This window comes from Chelonia mydas, chromosome 7, assembly GCF_015237465.2.
Source record: "Chelonia mydas isolate rCheMyd1 chromosome 7, rCheMyd1.pri.v2, whole genome shotgun sequence".
Classification (NCBI taxonomy): domain Eukaryota; kingdom Metazoa; phylum Chordata; order Testudines; family Cheloniidae; genus Chelonia; species Chelonia mydas.
In genome coordinates, this window is record NC_057853.1 from 118,218,606 (window position 1) to 118,239,250 (window position 20,645).

At 44.7% G+C, this 20,645-nt stretch overlaps 1 protein-coding gene across 7 annotated transcripts in view; it reads left to right on the top strand.

Annotated features, from left to right (window-relative positions):
• SH3PXD2A (SH3 and PX domains 2A) overlaps window positions 1–20,645 on the top strand; it is a 388,309-nt gene that overhangs the window by 245,326 nt on the left and 122,338 nt on the right. For all 7 annotated transcript variants that reach the window (XM_043551930.1, XM_043551931.1, XM_043551932.1 and 4 more), the window contains one exon: window positions 2,889–2,917. In XM_043551930.1, the coding sequence (XP_043407865.1) occupies window positions 2,889–2,917 (29 nt within the window). The remainder of the gene's footprint in view (window positions 1–2,888; window positions 2,918–20,645) is intronic.

Consider the following 20,645-nt stretch of genomic DNA (forward strand, 5'->3'; position numbering starts at 1 on the left):
GGTGCAAGTGAGAGGAGAATCAGGCCCACAGTGAAGGAGGGAGTGAGCAGTGCAGGGCCTTGAAGAGTTTGAATATACAATGGGCCCATGTTCCCTAACACCCTGCATCTCCATCCCGATTCCATAGTGAAGCCACAGACGCCTGTTTTGTTTCTTCAGTCTGTTGTAATGGATGCTATTACAAAGGGATAAATTCAGCATCACAGACTCAGTCGTGCACTGAAGTCACTGAGCGTGGAAGATCCTGAGTGCACCTGACAGGACCAGTCCTAGCAACTTCAGTGCAAGAGGCAGGAATCAGGAGAAGGGACCAAAATGAGCATTGGGGAAGACAGACTTGCTTAAATTCAGACCACTTTGACCATTAGCCCGTATGCCATGGGAATATCATATAAAGCAAATGCACGTCTGTTTGTCTGATTCTGTGTGAAATCTGCCTCCAGTATGAAAGTCCCTCCAAGAGATCCATACAGGGTCTGCGTCTGAGCTGAGGCTCCTCATTGGCACAGCTATGGGGATGCAGCTTAGAAGAACAGGGTGTAATGGTGGCCCAAAAGGAACTCTAATTGACAGCTGCTGCCCACAGCTTTCCCTGGAGCTAATCTGGAGCCCAGAATAGATGGAGTGTGTAGTGACGCTGCCCCCCAGTATGACAGTGGGCACTTGTGGGAATTCCTGGGGGTGGGGGTGGGATATATGGCATATATGGACTATACCACATTCAGAACCAAGGATTCAGGACTGGAGGTGGGCAAAATTTTCATAACCAAAAGGAAAGATACTTGGAATTTAGATTTTTTCACCTTCTAGTTAATGACTCATGAAAAATGTGTAAAAATTTTGTGCAACCCAGTCATTTGTGTCCTGTGTCCCCCCCCTCTGTGCTCAATCCACAGAGTGTGAATCTATTACACCTCTCTGCTTGTGAGCCTGGCTGTTTGGTTTGTGCTGTGGAGACTTTCCTGTGTAACTCCGAGGAAGCTCTGGTTCAATGCCTGTACGGCACTCATCACTTCTGCACACCAAGAATGGAGTGCAATGGTGGCCCAAGAGTAACTCTCACTTATAGGAGCTGTCCACAGCTTCCCAGGGAGCATATTTATATAGCGTTTGCGTATTCGCCGAGCCAAGCAATAGCATTCCTAGTGGCCAAGTGGAGCTCTCGGAGCCCACCACTGAATTTCATTCACGGACACTCCTTGACAATCTGTATCCTTGTTTGATCTGCACTGCAGCTTGGATTGTCTCGAAGACCGCAGTGGTGCTGGTTGGCTGCTTAGAGGCCTCCCCAGTCCGGAATCAGTAAAGAAGGGCCCACTGTCAAAACCGGGTGGGCGAGTAGTAGGGTCTGTGACGAGGAACTGATTGGTGGCTGCTGTTAAGCACTAGTCTGCGTGCCACAGAGACTCCTAGCATGGCAGCCTTGACCACAGTGGGTGTCGTGATGAAAGACGTGTAGCTGGTAGGCTAAAACGGTCACTGAATAAAGGAAAGCTTGGGTTGGCACGTACCTTAATGGGCAGCTCAGAATAGATGAAGTATGTAGTGCTCCAGCCCCCTCCCCACAGTATATCCCTGTGACAGTGGACGAAAAACAATGTTGCTTCTGGGCAAAAACCAGTTGGTTTATGAACGATAGGGGCTTTGCCTCAAATACAATTGAAAAAATGACTGATGGGAACACTGTTTCATAGAAATACGTGAGACTGGAAAATTTGAAGAGACCCAAAAAGAAACTGGGATTTTTCTTCTTCACCAGCAGTAAATCCTGGCTATCCAAATGTCCTGGGGGTAGATCCAAAACATTTGGGAAAACCAAATTCATTTCTATGCACATTTCTGATTTTAGGGAGCATGCCAACATTTCAGATTATCAGATTATCTCCCAAATATTCTGAATTTTGCATAATCAGCATTGGGATACTTGGTGTTTCCCAGCTTTTTTAAATGTCCCCATAGAATACACAGTGCTGTATAAGAGATAATAAACAAGCCAGTCGCTACCCAAAGAATTGACAAAGACCTCAGTCCTCCAGTGGCATCTGTAGCAGGCAACCCTTGGTTCCTGACTACACATCCCGTTTCACGGTCAGTGTTTAAGAGACAGATACAGATAGGACACTGGGAGAGTGGGAAGAAGTAGTTACCATAATTAAATATTTTCCACCCTCATTCTAATTCTAAAACAATTTTTTCCAATTTCTCCCAGCTCTGTTCAGCACTTTCTTCCTCTTTTCTGTGATAGCAACTTCTAGCACTTCCACATATTATTCTGTGAGCAAAGGCACTAGCTTCCTTCAATTTGTAGATCCAGAAGAAAAGCCACATTATCTTGAAAACAACAAAAAAAAAGAACTAAGTTTTCCTCTTTAAAGAGAGGACAAGTGTTTGACAGAGATAACCAGAAGGGGCTGGGGTTTATGCAGATGTTAATTAGCATTTGAAATGAAGGGACTGTGAGCAATGCACGATATGCCTATAGCAACCGCACCTTTGCAGAAAGTGTTTGACTTGCTTTTACCTCTGTAAGGGAATGTAATGGGTTAATTCAGCAATGGGGCATTAAATACTTCGATTGAAAGGGGGGGGAAATGACCACTCTTCTCCCCTGCTTTGCTGGTTGTAGATGGTTTGCTCTGTCTTGGATCACATGGTCCATTGGCCCCCCTAGTGCTGCAGGAGCACCAGCTGCTGGTGCTGACGAGCTGCTGCTGATCAGGGTGTATAAGTCTGTGTGTGTCAATGCCTTGCAGCCCTAGCCTCCAGTTTAAAGGAGGGAAAGCAGAGGATGAGCCCTTGAGTGCATGGGTGGGAGTCTGGGAAACACCCTTTTCTTTCCCCACATTCCAAACACTAACCATGTCTATCTGTTGTTGCCTATTTTTCAGGGAATATGGATCCTCAAAAAGAAAATCAGGTAAGAGACCAGATTCTCCATATAATGCATGGCTATGTAGAGAGATTTTTAAGAGCCTTCCATTTACCTCCTGTTGCATGAAATTGTATGGTGATTTGACTCTTTCCTGCACAAGACGGTTGGAGACAGAGGCATCAAACAGACAATATAGCTGTGCAGAGAGAAAATTGCCTTTTATATTAAACTGCCTTTGAAACAAAAATGACTAGCCCCCTGCTGATTGCACTTATACAGAGCTTTCCCCAGTCCAAGAAGGCAGCTGCCTTAAATTTACGTCCTCTTTCTGCTCTATTTGTACCTGCGCATGATCCAAGCACTGTCAGGTTTCTTTATGGGGGAGTAGGGATACTATTCTCTTTCAGTTTGAGCCTTATTTTGTGGCCACCCGCTCTGCCAAGTTGCCTCTCCTGAGAGATCCTGTGTTGTGCTTGAAATAGTCTTGCCTTGTGAGTTACCTCAGTGTGAGCTTTGCCCCAAACTTTGGGGTATAGACTGGTTCAGAGGCTGTGGTTGGGGTGTCTGTTTTGTATCCTAGCTGTTACCTTTCGTAATTCCAGTCTGACAATATAAATGACCTGAGGAAGAGTTGGAAAGCTTCTCTTTTTTGCCAACAGAAGTTGATCCAATAAAAGTTATTACCTAACCTAATATAAATCCAATCCTCTGTCTCTCCCTCCCTTATGGCCTGCAGTGATATTTTTTCCAGACAGTTTTTCAAAAGTGACCTATAATTAGAGGTTACTCAATTTGATTGCCCTAAACTGGAGGTGGTAGGCCTTGGCTTCGGAGCTTCTGAGCATCTGCAGGGAGTTCTGAGTGCGTGATACTACTGAAAACATCAAGTGTAATGTACCTCAAACTAGGCACCCCAAATCAATAGTCACTTCTGGAAATGTTGGTCTGGGTGTGGCCTTCCTCCCCCCCCCCCCCCCCTTAAAGTGGTATTATGGTAGTTCCAAGTTCCCTACCTACCATGCAGACCCCTTGGGAATAAAAAAGGTCACACTCCTCTCAGAGAATGGCATTGCTTGGATTGATTGGTCAGTTAAATTATGAATGATTTATGCTTCCCTTCTGCAGTAAGCTAATACACTAATGGGCTGCTGCCACCTGGCTCTGCTGTCCTATGGATTCACTGATAGTGCTGTGTGAAACTAGCAGCCTGTTGCCTACACAAGCCTAGGATGGAAGTGTTATTTAGAATCCCTGCTAGGGAATTAAGCGATACCTTATGCTTATGGTAGAACCAATGAGGTACTGGCTTGCCGTCATAAATCATAGCATGCGTGTGGCAGTTTATCATTCTAACCCTCTACAAAAACTGTATCTGGATTATATTGTATCTGAAAACCTCTCCCACTCTAGAATAAAATTATTACATTCAACACCCCTTTTAGCAACAATATTAACCATGTGATTTAAGTGGGCCAGTCAGTTCTCTTTACACCTTTAGGAAGTAGGTTAGTAAATGGCATTCTCCTTTTATTGGTAGCCTTGGATTTCCCCATCTAGTTAGTGTTAAAACTGGGGTTCAAACCTTGCATTCCTAGCTCACAGGCCCATGTTGAGATCACTAGATGATATGTTAAGATACATACTTTATCTTGTAACTCTGGTCTCTTTCAGACTTCCATAAAACATAAACGTATATGGCAAAGATTAAGGCGCTCCAGGACATGCTGTGGTGTTTTGTTTTTGTTTCTCTCCCTTCCCCACCCCCAAAAGTGACACTCAGGTTGAAATTCCAGGTTTAGTTTTTTACATTTTTAGATTATTAGAACATATCCAATGTACCGGTCACTTTTTGCTGTCGCTTCACACTGCATTTCTCGTAGATTGGAGGGAATTATTTTCTTTTCTGTTTCACTTCGTGCCCTAACCCAATGCTGCAATGTTTGGGTTGCCAATCTTGCAAAAAGAAGAATTGTTTACGATAAGCATTTCCATTGCTCATTAACCAAGGAAATGCTTCTTTTGAGCTTCCTTGTTCACAAGCTTGTGAACCTAAATTTTGATACTTCTCTTCAAAAAAAGAAGTCACAATTAAGAAGTTGTTTAAAAGCCCTCAGCAAGCCTCTGTATTAACACAAAGACCAACATGAGGAGTCTGGGGCAAGCATTGCTGTGCCACTTTCATTTCATAGGTGTTGACCGTGCCTGCATTATCCATATTCAGTTAAAGTGAACACTTCTTTGTGAACTAAAGAGCAACTGCAGCTTGTGTGTTTTGAACACTGAGAAGGGCCTTGTCTTAAAAAGCCCCAATTAAAGCATGCCTGTGAACAATTAGATTTTGCAGAGACTTTGTTTTTATTTTTAAAGTGGGTCCTTGTTACATCTGACTATTAGTGGCAGAAGCCAGGAGTTCTAGACTCCTAACCTTGAGGTTTCACAGCCTAGGAGTCTACTCGTTTCTGTTCTAAATGTCACACTGACTTGCTGTGTGACCTCAAGCATGTCACTTAGGTCCAGTGCCTAACTCCAAATGAAATCAATTGGAATTAGGTTCCTAAATATCTTCGGTCGAGGCCAGTGACTTTCAACGTGTGGTCCACGGACCCTTGGAGATCTGCAGACTGTATAAGATTTCCAAAGTGGTCTGCATCTCCATTTGGGTGAAAAGTTGAAAACCACTAATCTAGGCCTTATTCCTTGAGCTGCACTCCTCCTTCTTGGTGTAATTCTGTCATTACTTATACTAGGGAGGAGTTTGACCCTCTGCCTCAGTTTACCAGATTATACAAAGGGAATGATAGTCCTCCTTACTAACAATTGGGTAGGTAGTTAGAAAACCCCTCTCCTTTTCCCCTCCTGCCGCTTGGGAATGGAGGTCCGCGCTGGTCGCTGCGAGCTCAAAGAGGAAACTGAGCAGTAGGACCAAGGTATCCTGTAACGTCAGCTACCATTTCCACCTTACCCCTTCTTTGCGGAGCCACAAATAGGATGCCAATGAGTTGACATTCTCCTGAGTCCCTGTCCAGTCAGAGCTTTGAATTCTGTGTCTGTGTGTGTTTCACCTTCTCCCACTCTCATTACCCAGCTCCCACCTTTTGGTACTAAGCTCCCCAGGGGGTATGATAGCATCGCTTGTTGGCCCTTTGCTTCAGTGCCTGCTATTGATTTTAGTGTATGATATTGGTTGATGCTTTTTGATGTTGGGGGTTTAGCAAAGTTCTGGGATTCCCTTTTTATTGCTACACCTTAGTTGAGGAGGTGCCACTTTCTGGCAAATGTCTCTATGGCCAAGGGTGGCACAGAAATGCTCCATTTTCCCCTTTCCATGTGGCTGAGACCACTGTCCAGACAGCTCTCCCAAGGGGCAAGAGATCTGGGCGCTCATATGGCATCAATTTAATGTACTGCATTTGGATTGATAGCGTGCAAATCTTTTAGAACAAACTGGTTTAACTTTCTTGGCGTTTGGAATGAATTGGGTTCTTTCATATTAAGAACAACAAAATGAGGTAAAATGCTTATACGAACCCACTCTGACATGTTGACTTAGTTACAAATAAAGTATGATCGCCAGACTCCGTCTGAATATAGTATCCTCAAAATAATGAATAATTAAAAATAACTGTGTGGGGTCTTTTGACGGTTTTGTTTTTTAAAGTTTTAATCTCCATATTAAATCTCTTTACGAAGTCAAGGAAATTTTCACTCTAACCTTTGTCCCTCACCACTTTAAAACAAATTGGTGAACTGTATTTTCAGAGTTAAATATTATGGAACGGAGACTGAATATTACAACTTGTGGTCACTTGAGCTAACTCAACTAACCTCATGAACTGGCTAAAAGATGCACCTAGTGAGAGAATTGTTTAGCTGGCAATTACATCCTTTCCTAAAGGCACACCTTACGACAACATTTGAACAGATAATAGGACAAATAAAAATAGTTTTTATTGCATATGTGGCCAGAGTCTTTAAGATGACAAAACTGCTTAAAAACATGCATTTAAAAAGCAGCTCTTCCCAATAAGTGCAAAAAGCACATATCCCTCCCACAACATGCAGTAAAAAAATATAAACAGCCCTCCAGCAAAAAATGAACAGTAAACAAGCCTTGAGGCTTGACTAGATGGTGTGCTGTAAAAAGGCTTTTAGCCATGAATATTAACTTATGCACAGTGTGGTCCCGCTGGAATTCTGCAACTGTTGCATTTGGAGCACTGATACAAGTATGGAAGACACAATAGGAATTCTATGAATGCTGGAGACACCATTGACTGCCGCTTGCCTTTTCAAACACATGTTCATTATTCAGACCCCAAATCAGCCCACACTTTGAGGGGGAGGGCAGGGAAGGGAGATTGGATGGATTCAGAACTTAATGAATGAATGTTTGCCCAGCTCTTAATTTTCAGACACTGGCTTTAAATGTGTCTCTGTGGTGTTCTGAACTGACATACAGCTTCTTTGCACTGGTACAGGAGAGCAAGAAAGTGACTTTTATGTTGACGCTGTCTGGTTTTTGAGCTACATGCCTAGTGTGTGGCTTTATTATCACTATTTATTATTTTATTATGGAAGCACCTAGGGACCTGTCAATGACCAGAATCCCATTGTGCTAGACGCTATATAATGACAGAACTAAAAGGCAGTCCTTGCCCCAAACAGAGTTCAATTACATATGCTCCAATCCTGCCATCAGATCTGCATGGCTGGAACGTCACTGAAGTGATTATGGTTCTGCACAGACAAAGACCTGCCTGCATGAATCTGATTGAGAACCCCTGGTCTGGATCATGCAAACTTCATTGCGCTCTGACCCCCTTCTGACAACAAAAATTACTACACGACCCCAGGAGTGGGGACTGAATCCTGAGCCTGCCTAAGGTGCCATCGTCCTGGGAGCGGGGATGGGGGTAGGTCAAAGCCAAAGCTTGAGTCCCACCGCCCTGGGCGTGGAGGCCAAAATCAAAGCCTAAGGGCTTCAGGCCCAGACAGGGCCTGCAACCTGAGCACCATTTCCTGGGGATGAAGCCCTTAGAGTTTGGCTTTGACCTCAGGCAGTGGGGCTTGGGCTTCCGCCCTGGATGGTGGGACTCAGATTTCGACTTTGGCCCCAGGCCCCAGCACGTCTAAGCCAGTCCTGGTGACCCCATTAAAATGGGATTGTGACACACTTTGGGGTCCCGACCCACAGTTTGAGAACTGCTGATCCAGACCGAATGCATCCGATGAAGTGAGCTGTAGCTCACGAAAGCTTATGCTCAAATAAATTGGTTAGTCTCTAAGGTGCCACAAGTCCTCCTTTTCTTTAGATCTAAACTAGTAACCTTTGCTCTTATTTGGGATATGCATGCCTATTTTGCAGAATATCAGGTGCAATAAATTGCTTCTGAACTGTTCGGTTGGGAGGAATTAGCTGTCACTAAACTATAGCAGCCTTGAAGGACTGTCATCAATCAGTGCCTAAAGGGCACCAATGCAACTTCAAGGAATGGAACAGGTGGACACATCCCATGTGTTCATAATGGATGATCCCTATTAGGTCTCTCCCAAGGCCCTATGAGGCAAAAGGGGAAGGAATTCCTTTGTATATCCAAATTTCCATATTCCCAAGTATAAGAGAAGCAGCTGACATCCATTATCATTCAAACAGGCACCGGTGCTGTGCCGGTGTCCCGTTTGGCTTTTTTTCTGAATCAAAGTAAGGATAGTATTTTAAATCTGTTACTGGCTATTTGCACACAGCATTGCACACAGCAAATTAGATTAACGCATTATCCAAACCCTGCAATTTCTCATCTGTGCACTGTGAAACTGCTTAGGATGAGCCAGTATGCTAAGGGTTAAAGTGATTTAAAGCATTTGTAGGGCACATCAGTTCCCTATGGTGGTGAGTAAGCTAAGAGGAGCTATTCTGTTGTGTGGCTGGCCAAAAATAAATTTGAGATTCCTAGGGTAAGCTGGTTCTGCCCTCTTCCTCTTGCTTGCCTCATGCCAGAAGCTGTTGTCGGATCTGTCCAAGCCTCATAACAAAAGCATCTGGATCCTGGCATAATCGGTGGCTAGGGGCAAGAGGAAGCTGGCATGAACCTCCGAGTCGTTCCATAATGAAGACTCCATTTGGCCATAAAACTTTGGCAAGTTCCCTGAAAGTGTAGTTGGTTAACCTGCTGCTTGCTCAGCAATTAGTCCTAGCTGTTTGGTGTCACACAGTAGGCTTGAACGCAGTCTGGTTTTATAGGGTTCATTTCTATCCTAGTATCATGGCTCAAGATGTCACTTATGTTAGGAGAGACAAATATTTATGGCTGCATCAGTCATGCAAAGTTGTGTTGTAGGGTTTTTTTTGTTTGGGTGTTTTTGAGGATAAAGCTCAAGAAAGCAGAGGAAGTTTTTTGTTTTTGTTGGTGTTTTGTGTTTTTTTGGTAGGCAGACAGGATTTTAAAAAACATTCTTTAGGATGTGATAGGTGTTGGCTGCGAATATAGCAATTTGCTTATAAATTTTTATCTGTCAGTTTCTGATGCTGTTACAATAAGGGTATTGATGCTTTGGACTTCTTTTTCAGTATGGGTGAGCATTTCAAGTGTGAAACTTATAAATAAATAACTTGCTGTATAAACTTTATTTACAATTAGGAAATGAAAGAAACAAGTATGTAACATCCACTCTAGCAATTTAAGACTATCCATATGTACATAGAACTCTTGACGTGAATTTAAAAAGCCCAATTTAAATCATGAGTGTTCTAAATTGACTTTAATTTTAAAACGGTTGTAAGTTAATCCTAATGTTTATTCACCTGGCTGCAGATGGCTCGAAAACAATAGCTGTGAGCATTTTACCCCTGTTGCTTGAAATGAGGTGTCTACTTGGAAAAACTAATGAAATCGGTGTAATAACACTTTAATGCCTTGTTTGGTTTTGTGTGGAATTTCTGATCTAGGTTTGTGGATGGAGCCTGAGAACCTTGCCATCAACATATTCCTCCTCCACGTGCGCACCTCCCCTTCTTCACCTACCAGACTGGGTCTGGGGTGAAGGGAAGCTCGGGACCTCCGCTTGCAGCGGGGTGGTGAGGTAGGGGCGTCTACCCAGCAGGATGGGGGGGGGGTCTCAGGGCTTCAGCGCCACAGGGCATGTCTGCCAGGGCACAGGGCTTCAGCAGGAGTGGAGCTGAAACCCCAAGCCCTGTCAGGTGCGCCCCAGCTCTTAAACTTCTGGTGATTGTTATATGTGGCTCGGCGGGTCAGTAAGTTTGGCCACCCCGGTCATATGTGTTCTATGGACTTAATCTAACCTCTAGTGTTTCTCAACTGCCACTTGCTGACAGTTAAGCACTTGCTCCACTAGAATTGAGTTTTGGGTGGTTCTTTTTTTTTTTTTTTTAATGAAACTCATCTCAGGATATCTTCTTCCTGTTAGGGGTAATAGGTATAAATAACATCCATGGGGAAACTTTTTTTTCCATTCCTCTCTCACACACCTCTTCTCCATCTTCTGTTCTATAACATCTCTTTAGTGAGAGGTTTATTTTCTTGACTCCTATTTGAATTGTTCTCTTTGAGGGCTTTGGCTGATGGTATGGAGAATATGATTGTAGTAGGCTAACATTTCTGTGCTTAATCCTTCATCGCTGTTACAAACCAAAGATCCCCAAAGGGACAGAGATGGCTGTGTGAGTGAAGTTGTCCTATAGTCCGTACCTAGGAGCTGATGCACAGTAGGGATAAGGGTTTTGCTACACTGGAGCTCTCCTTTTAGCTCATGTAGTGGAAACCTGTTTTGTTCAGAGCTGAAGTTGAGAGTCTAGCCCTAGCTTGCTGCCCTTGTGATCTTTACATGGGAATGACAGTTTGTAGTCATGGAGTCTCAGTATAGACTGGTGCCCAACTTCCTTTGTTCTTATGGGTGCTGCTCCCTTGATAGGATCTTGAACAGGGCTAGCACTTAGGACTATTACTAATAGGATTATCCCATCATAGTTCATTGTTGATAGCCTATATCTTTTATTGCTGTCCTAACTGGGACAGCTCTAAATGATCTCACACTTGCTAAATTGCATCTCTAAAGAGTCCCATCAGAAAGTTGATTAGGGTGGATGAAACACAGATAATTATGGGTCTTCCCTGGGTCTGGGATTTAGGTCTTCCCATCAGGATGATCAGCCCTGCCAGTGAATACATCTAGACCAGGAATCATCTGAAACATCTACCTCTTAATCAAATGCAATTTCCTTTGTAAATGATAGGTTAAAAAATTGAGGATCACTACTGAAATCTGACGTGGGAGGAGAAAGAGGGAGTTAGAGTTTTTAAAAGCAAAACTGAAGGCCAAGTCTACGCTAGGAAATTAAGTTGGTCTATTCACATTGCTCAAGGATAGGAAAAATCCACACCCCGAGCAACGCATTTAAACTGACCTAACTCCCAGTGTAGACAGTGCTAAATCAACAGGAGTATTTTCCCGCCTATTTAGCTACCACCTCTTGGCGGTGAAGTACTTACGTCAATGGGAGAAGCTCTTCCATCGGCATAGGTAATCTCTTCCCTCTAGTGCTACAGCTGCAGCATTTGAAGTGTAGACCTGCCCTCAGTCTTGCTCTGCTATTCACCCTCCTTTCACTGTCTCAAACTTTCCCCTTCCCTTGTTGGGGGTGGGGGGAACCTCTCCCATTGGAGAGGAGTGTTTCAGGCTAAACAGGTGAATCTGAGAATTGAAACACCTAAAATAGCAAAAATTAGAAAATATTTTGTAGGCTGAAATCTGCTTGAGGATGCATCAGTGTCCCAGGACCATGTAGCTCTGGCTTTGCGTTTTAATCTCTCCAAGACTTCTGCAGCCTGTGACATGGATCACTGCAGCCTCAAGCACATGCTCGCTTTTGTGTCTCCATAAAACACGTGTGCACAATGACTGCCTGTCTTCCCTATGTTGTGGGAAAACAATGTAGAAAGAGAGATGGTGGGCTGGAAGTCATGGTGTGCCGTTTGGTCTGGGTCAGTGAGGGTAGATGGGCTGCTCAGTCTTGTCAAATGGAATTTCCTAACTTGCTCTTCAGTTGTTGATCTGATTTGTTCCAGTAATTTTGAATGTTGTGAAGAAATAATTTATCCTAAGATTAGCTCCTTGGCTACATGTAGCCATTGTAATCACTGTATGGAATTAATAACAAAATCCAGCAGGCGCTGCCAGAATATTTTTGTCCAAGTGTTTCTCTTTATTTTAAAAATAGTGCGGGAGGCAAGGAATTAATGAGAGAAGGGATTTGAAAGTGTGCACAACCAGTGCCAGATAGCACAGCAACATACAAAAACTAGTTGGGTTGAGCAATATTTGCCTGGTGCTGCAAGATGGCGATTGCCAGTGGGATCTGAGGGTGCTTGGCCCGTCTCAGGTGTTCGGCATCTATTGGCATCAAACGCTGAGGCTCAGATCTCAGCTGGATGTCGGCGCCTGACTTGCATTGAAATCAGCAAGAGTTTTATGCACCCTGTCATTTTGAGGGTCTCTGTCGAAGACCTTTGTTAATCACAGAAAAATTCTTGGTCTCAGAGAACCTTTAACAGAATAGGTGAGTTTGTGTCTTAAGTTCAACTTGTTCTTCAGGTTTCCGGTTTCTGGTATAGCTGTCCTGGCCAGGGCAGATCCTCTATAGAACTGTTCAATATTGTCCTCAGGCCCTTGGTTTCAAATTCTGCAGTACAAACTTTCTGAGGAGTACAGTGAGTGACCCTCCTTCCGCAATTTACAGTGAATGCCCTACTACGTCTGAGTTTGCAATGTTGGAGCATTGTGGCTTTAGGAGGAAGAATTGTGTGTGTGATTTGCATTACTACTGTTCAGTGGAGATGTGGGTCTATTTAAGCAAACTGGCACATTGAGTCCTGTCTGCAGTAATTCGGTGCAGGGAAACTGATCCTTCTTGTATACCGGATTTTAAACTACTTGGTTAAATGAGATGTTTTGGCCATCTGCCTGAGGCTACTGAAAACACAGGCACTGCTAGGATATCTTTTATTTCATGCCACTTTAGTTTGCTCCTGACACAGTCTGTGGCCTGCTGAATATACAGGATCACTATCTTCTCCTGGGTGGCCCTTACTCCATGGGTTTTTCCATTTCACTGGTGGGAGGAGTTGGGGACTAAGACAAGGTAAATGTCTGTCCCCATTGACTGAACTGTGCGCAGTAAAGCGAACAATTCTAGGCAACCAGGTTCTTCTGCAGCTAGTCCTTCTCCTGTCTGAGGAGTGAAAAGGTGTGTGGAATGGGAGAGGCTCAGGGAGTGGGATGGAGGAATCATGGAATGCAGACTTAATGCTTGGATACCAGTGAGACAGACGCTGTTGCGGAGAGCCTCAAACTCCATGGATTTGTTTAGAAAGGAAGCTTCAACTTCATGCCAACTTGTCCATGGTGCTCCCTTAGGAATCCTATCTAAACTAGTGGAGACAAGAGTAGCAAGTTCTTACGTCATAAGAACATAAATTCTTACATAGCATCTTGAGTGCCTTCCTGCTGAGCATCGAGTGATGTGATGAGCATCTGTATGCGCTACAGTTGTAGCCGTGTCGGTTCAGGATATTAGCGAGACCAGGTGTGTGAGGTAATAACTTTTATTGGACTAACTTCTGTTGGTGAGAGAGATGAGCTTTTGAGCCACCCAGAGCTGTTCTTCATGTGACTAACATCTGTCCCATGACTTCTTGTTTCTCTGATCCTCTCTCCACAGGGAGAATTTGTGTGAGTGGTATGGGATATTTTTCTTTTTTGTCTACACTGTTCTGTGTGTATTGAAATGTGACAAGCATTTTGAGCAGAAAGCGCTGAGGCTCATGATGGCTCTTCGTTCCTGTGGAAGTTTGTTCCACAGTCTTGGAAAGTTCTGCCTCCCGCACTAAAGGATAAAGCACAGACGAGCTTTATCCTTGTACCAGAAGAGCAGAGTTCTCTACCACTAACTCAATCCTGGAGCTTTAGATGTTTCTTCAGCTCTCCTGGGCCCAAGCCACTGAGGGTACATCTGCACAGTCAGCAGCAGTGAGCCTCCCAGCCTGGGTTGGCAGACTCAGGGTTGCACTATCGCACTAAAAATAGTTCTGAGGTCCACCTCTCTTGAGCTGAAATGTTTATGCAGCTGTTCTTAGTGCAGTACTGTGACACTGAGTCTATTGACCCAGGCTGGGATGCTCCCTGCTGTGGGGTATGTCTATATAGTCCACAGTTCCTTTAGGATAAGGACTAAAACCTTGATCTTGACTCCCTTCTCTCTACGTTGGCTTCCCATAGACAAGGGCAGGTTTGATGTGCTTGCAGTTGCCCATGTTACTGAGAAGTACTATATCCTTCTGTACTGGCTGGAATTTCCTAAGAGCTGAGATAGATATGAGCAGAAAGCTTTCTTTGCTGTAGTCCAGATGGGAGGTGTCAAAGGCGTACATGCAACAGACATTGGGTCACTGTCTGCCTGGTTAGATAAGAGTCTTGTCAGCCTTAGATAGCAGACAGCATTGCGAATGAGAAATCCAGGTGCGCTCTCAAACTGCAGATGGATTGAAGACGGGTGAAAGTAAGTTAAAGAACTTACTGGTACACCGGAGTCCTGAGCAGGGGGCATGGCCTCAGCCAGAAGAGGCATGGCCTTAAATCCCTGGGCCCTTTAAATCTTGATTTAAAGGGCCTGGGGCTCCACTGTGGTAGTGGCGGCTTGGAGCCCGGGCCCTTTAAATCACCCCCGAGCTACCAGCTGCAGAGGCTACCGCAGCAGAGCCCTGGCCCTTTAAATCCCCTCTAGACCCCCGCTGCTGCTACCCCAGGGCTCAGGCGGCAGGGCTCAGGTGGCGATTTAAAGGGCCCCAGGGTGGTAGCGGGGGCTGGAGCTCCGGGGCCCTTTAAATCCCCTCCAGAGCCCCGCCGTCGCTACCCCAAGACTTTAAATTGCTGTCTGGGAAAGCCGGTCCCGGTACAGCGCACCGGCTCTTGCCGGTACGCCATACCGGGGCATACCGGCTTACTTCCACCTCTGATTGTTGGAAGAACACACCCACTAAAGGAGACTGCACTGTGGCTGTGAAATTCTTCATAGTGCTTTCCTCTGCCCACCAATATCTGTCTCGCTCAGGTTCAGATTCAACCTGCTGCTCATCCCTGAGCTGATCTCACCCAAACACTGGGTCGTCTTGGTGGTAGTGGCTTGGTTGTGTGTATATGGTGAAAGATGGGTAGAGCTGTGTGTCATCTGCATATTGCTGGCACTTGAGGTCCTTGTCCTCTTACTAGTTCAACTAATGGCTGCATGTAGATGCTGAATAGGACCAAAGAGAATTGATCCTTGTGGAATTTCGTATGTGGGGGGTGGGGAGAAGTGGCACAGGTGGAGCTTCCCGTTGCTACTCTTTGGGTCTGTCCCTCCAGGAAGGACCACTTTTTGTCTTTCCCTGGGCCCCTGCCTCGCGTGAGATGGCAATATCTCATGCTCATCAGTGTCAAATGCTGCAGAGGGACCCAGGAGGAGGAGCATGGATGGATGGCTGTCCTCTATCCACTGGCTACAAGAGCTCATCCGTCAGTGCCACTAAAGCTGTTCTTACCCCACGACCTAGCCTGAATCCAGGCTGTGCTGGGTCTGAGCCGGGAGAGATGTGACGTGTGGCTGTTCATTCAAGGGGCAGTGGAAAATAAGGTTGGCTTGTCTGTCTATGGATATGTCTACACTACCAAAAAAGCCTGCACCAGTGAGGGTCCAGGCCCACTGATGCAGGCTTGCGCTATGGGGCTCAAAGTAGCAGTGTAGATGTTTGGGCTCAGCCTGGAGCCTGGGCTCTGAGACCCACCTCCTCCCCCACTGGGTTTCAGAGCCAAAGCTCAGGCCCAAACATCTACACTGCTATTTTTAGCCCTGTAGCAGGAGCCCAAGTCAGTTGAACTGGGCTCCTGAGACTCACTCCCATGGGTCTGTCTTTGCAGTATAGACACCCTTAGTGTTTGCACTTTTTTTCATAACGCAAGAGTTACTGCCCCAGATCGGAACATTGGCCCTTGTACTCCATCTTTCTGCAGTTATCAACACCTAGCTCTCCAGAGGGAGAGACACAAACCTCTCCAAATACACCTGCTCTGTTGTGCAAAGCTGTAGAGCTGGCATTGCCTTCTCCTCCTTGGCAAGGGATGGGCATTTCCCCCAGATTAATGCTATTTCCTCTTAGCTTGCATAGCTGTCAGTGATACTGATAGCCATAAAGTTATCCAGATTCTCTTTTTAAAAATCAGCCTCACCACTTGGACCCTAAAATGGCAACATTATCAATGCCCTTGAATCTGAATGCACACTAGCATAATATAGCAACCATATGGCGAGGGGAGCCCATACTCACTGTCAGACAGCTACTTGTGATTTAAGGTGACCAGACAAAAACAACATAATCCTGCCGATTTTCCAGTTTCTCAAATTGGATTAGGATGGTCTCTTTAGGATTACACACAAAGTGCATAATGCAAATCAAGCCTAAAAGCAAATATTTAGGTCTTAATTTCCTTTAATGTGCAGCTTGATTTCTCAGTGAAGACAGTAACTGAACATGGTCACTAAAATACAGATGTTAAACTAGGGCTGTTTTTCCTTTTCTACAGTATGTAGAGCACATGATCTACTCTTGCTCCATGTCTTCGTTTAGACTCTCTGGTAGGGATTTTTTTGGTTGTGGGTTTCTTCCTTGTAAGAGTTTGCTACACAGATAATGAATTTCTGAGGCACGCTTTGGTCATGTGAAAGCCAGATGTGAATATTTTTCCAAGCTGTTTGTGTGTAGGTCTAATATACACTAGGCAGTTCAGTTTACGTGGCAAGTGGAAGTTATTTGAAACCGATCTGCAATCAGATGTGGGGGTGGGGGTGAAGCGGGGGGAACCAGTGTTTTACAAGATAGCAGGCTACTGTTTGAGGAGGACAGATGCGCTTTTGGCTGGACAATACAAATAATCATATTGTTGGGAGTTCTGGTCTCGCTTCTTGCAACAAAATCTATATTGTATCTTAAGAACAAAAGATGCTTGTAGACCAGAGTAACAAATGATCCCAGCACAACCTATTTGAGACAAGGCTAAACTCAGTAAATAAAAGACCAAAATGTAGCATTCCTGTAATGAGTAATACAAAATTACTTTGACCAAGGTTTGCCTGATGTTTCATCAGCAAGACTGTCTCAATTAAAAATCTAATTGATTAGTGATATAGTGTGTCAGTAGTTTATTAGTGTTTAGAGTCTGCTTACTGGCTTAGGACTGCTGCGCTCGGTTTTTCAGTAGATTACAGTTGGAAGGCTAGCATAGCCATCAGTAGGCCTTTCCTTTATTTAAATAAGTTGGGTTTTTGGGGGTGGGGGGTTGTCATATGCCCTTCAAAAAATAAAAATTAAAAAAAAAAAAGACAGGATCTATGTGCTTTAAACCACTTTATCCCCCCCCCCCTTTTTTTTTTTATACACTAGACTCTTGTTTCATTAGAATAGGACAAAAGAGAATTCTGAAACCCTACAAAACAAAAGCATATGGCTGTGTCTACACAGCAGCTGGGAAGTGTCATTCCAGCTTGGATAGACGTACATGCACCAGCCCAGTTCAAGCTAGAACCTAAAAATAGCAGCCTGGCAGCAGTAGCAGGGGCAGCAGCCTGGCCATGCCGCTTCTTTAAGTATTCGCTCTGGCTGAGCGTGCATGTGGGCGGTGTGGATCTGCCCTTAGTCTCTCTCACCTGCTGGAAGTTTAATGTCCCTCTGTTAAAGAAGCTCTCTAAAAACATGCATGTGCCTATACTGCTCAGGATGGCTTTTAAACACTTGCATTGCCATTGTTCATGCAGCAGAAAGGACTAAATGCAATGCATTGGCTTTATCACATGTACTGTAGGGTGGCAAATGAATTTTCCTTGCCAATGGAAGTTTGTGTATTTAAAAAAGAAAAGACCCTTATTTGTGCTGTAGTGGGAGGCGCTCCAGCTGGAGACCAGGACGCTGCAAACGCTGAACAGAGATGGTAGAAAACTTGTCTGGTGTAAATCTCTGCTCAGAAAGAGATCTCATTGGTTAATGTGATATAAATAGTGTAATTAGTTTGGTCAACATGGTGTGCTTTGGTTTTGATTTTGTTTGTTTGTTTTTAAATCCCTATATTCCTAGCTTTTCTCCTGTTCTTTTTTTCTTTCCCCCCCCATCCCCCCCGCCCTATCTCTCAAGTAGAGCACAACCCTAAGGACACTTGACTAAAACTCCTGAACCCATAGCATTCAAGTAGGTTCAAAATCAGATTAAATCTTGTTTTTTTGCTTGTCCTTAGTCCACCTGTCTTGACATTATGTAGACCTGGGTTTCAGACCCTGCAAGAGAATCTGTCTTAGTGCCCATGTTAACAGGGTTTCTGTATCCTTTTGTGAACAACTTGGAGGCAAACAATAATTATTGCTGAAAATATGGACACCAGGGTGAAGCTGGCCAGGAGATGCTCTATTGAGGTTAGACTTTGTAACTGAAAGTGGGTATACCAAGTCCAACTTGAGTAGAAATGGGCCTGAGCTACAAAGTTCATGTTTTGAACAGTGTTGTCTCCTGACCTTTATTTTTTCTCTTCTCCCTGCTGTGAGCATCTAATGTAATAGTTTCCTGAAAATTAGTCCATCTTAGTAGCTTCAGTCAGTTCTTGCTGATTCCTTTTGTTCCGCGAGTGGTATCTGATAACACAAAAAGAGGTGACCTAGCAGAAGGAGTGGCCGGGTTCGGATCAGTTGCAGGTTTATGAAGGATCGCTGCCAGCTGCTAGACTGCCAATGAAGCTTTCCTGGCTCAAGTGGTACATAACACTAATGGCCTGTGTACAGCCTTCTTCTGTAGGAAGTTAGTCATTTTTTGGTTCAGCTTATACCCTCCAATTAAAACAAACTAACAATGATGGGGTGTGTGTAGGAGGGATGCTGGGAAGGTACCTGCTATTGGAATGAATGGATGTGCTTGCAACTGGGATGCTATTGCCCCATGGTCTGATCATCTACTATTGATCTTCTGAAGTCCAGGAACTTTTCTCATCACTGATTTCAATGGGAGCAGGTTTAGGCCTGCTTAGAACACACCATTGGCTAGGAACTGTTGGTGCTTGCCCCTTCTCAGTTTTCAAATGCCAGCACTTGCCCTTAAGTTTGCTTGTATGTACTTACTCAACAGGGGATACTCATGCTCATTCTTCCCCTGCCTGACTTTGGGTGTGCAACTTGTCAATGGCAAGGCAGCCCTAATATTCCTTGCTGGTGTTTTTGGGGGCAGGGCTTCATGATGGGCATTTCTAGTCTGTTAATAATTGTGCATGTGCAAAGGTCTTTAACCTCCAGTGACATGTAGGGGATTTACCTTTTGGCTCCAGTGTTAAAAGGATAATAGACCCTTTAATGTGAAGATCTCTGGCAGTTGGACTCTCTTGTTGAAATGCAGTACAGGAAAATTATAGTGCTGGTATGCTGCATGTTGAGAACGGCTGTTTGCTGCTGCTTACAGCACTAAGAAACCCTGGAACAGCTAATGATGAGCAGGAAAAAGAGTGCAAATGAGTTTCCGTATTCCACCTGTTGCTTTCTCTGTGGCCCTTCAGTGGATTGACTCCCAGAATGCGCCCTGAGATTACTCCTGTCTTCCTCAGCTTTTATGCCTACCGATTGTCTCCTGACATGGCTGCTATCCATACAGCAACAGATGATTGGTTGGGGCTCCTCTTTGGAGATTTTAGGTGCTGCTTCAAAGAGACCTTACTGTATGAAGTGATGTCAACCTCAGCTTTGTCCAGGGATAGGGAGAGCTGACGTTGCACCATCTTAATTTGAATTGGCATTCTTTGTAGTCCAGCAGAAAAATCATGGATGAGATGGGAGACTCCCTATGGGAGCTCTGGGTCTACTAATGGGTGGCCTTATGTTTCCTCGAGAGCAATCAAAACCTATTGTCTTCCACTGTGTGCCAAACAACGTAGAAATCTTCAGATTAGGTTGTAAAGTCTTTGGGGGATGGGTTGTCGTTTGTTTTTTTTTTTTAATCTGTCGTGCTCGCAGCTAGGTGCTGTCCAAACATGTCCCTGGCCCACAACTAGGGCTCCTAGAAACTACTGCAACACAACCAGTAACAAGCAATGACCCAAACGCCCCCAGAACTTTGGGAAAGTTCAGGTCGGTGGCTCATCCCTGCAGTTAGGCCCCTCTCTAATGCTTCAGATATTCTCTGGCTTTTGCAGAAAGCCATGTGAATGTAGCATTAATTTATTTGACGACACCTGGCAAGACCGAGCTGACAGACTAGCTCTATTGAAATGAGACCAATGGGGCTGAATATTGTAAGCTTAAAGGGTCACAACCCAGGAACTCAGCCCGTTCCTCCTCCCCCACCACCAGTAGAAGAAACACCAGAAAAGCCCGTCTTAAAGGCATCAAGAAGGCTTCTGGTGAACTCGGAATAAAATCCACTGCTGTCTTTCAATCTGCCATGGCAACTAGTTTGTTTAAATATTATGAGCATCTTCTCTCTCCCTCAAACCCCCCCACCCCCACCCCCACTCCTTGCCATTCTGCACCTGAGAAGGCAGAGCTGACCTGTCTGTCGACCAAGGCAGCAATTTGAATCGGGCTGGCGCTCAGCAGCCGTCTCCAGCGGAGACATGCCTCTCCTGTTTCACGGCTAGTTCTGTGAAATACATCTGCGAACTGAAGGGGAATCTTTCCTAATGCTACTCACAAGCCGCTCCG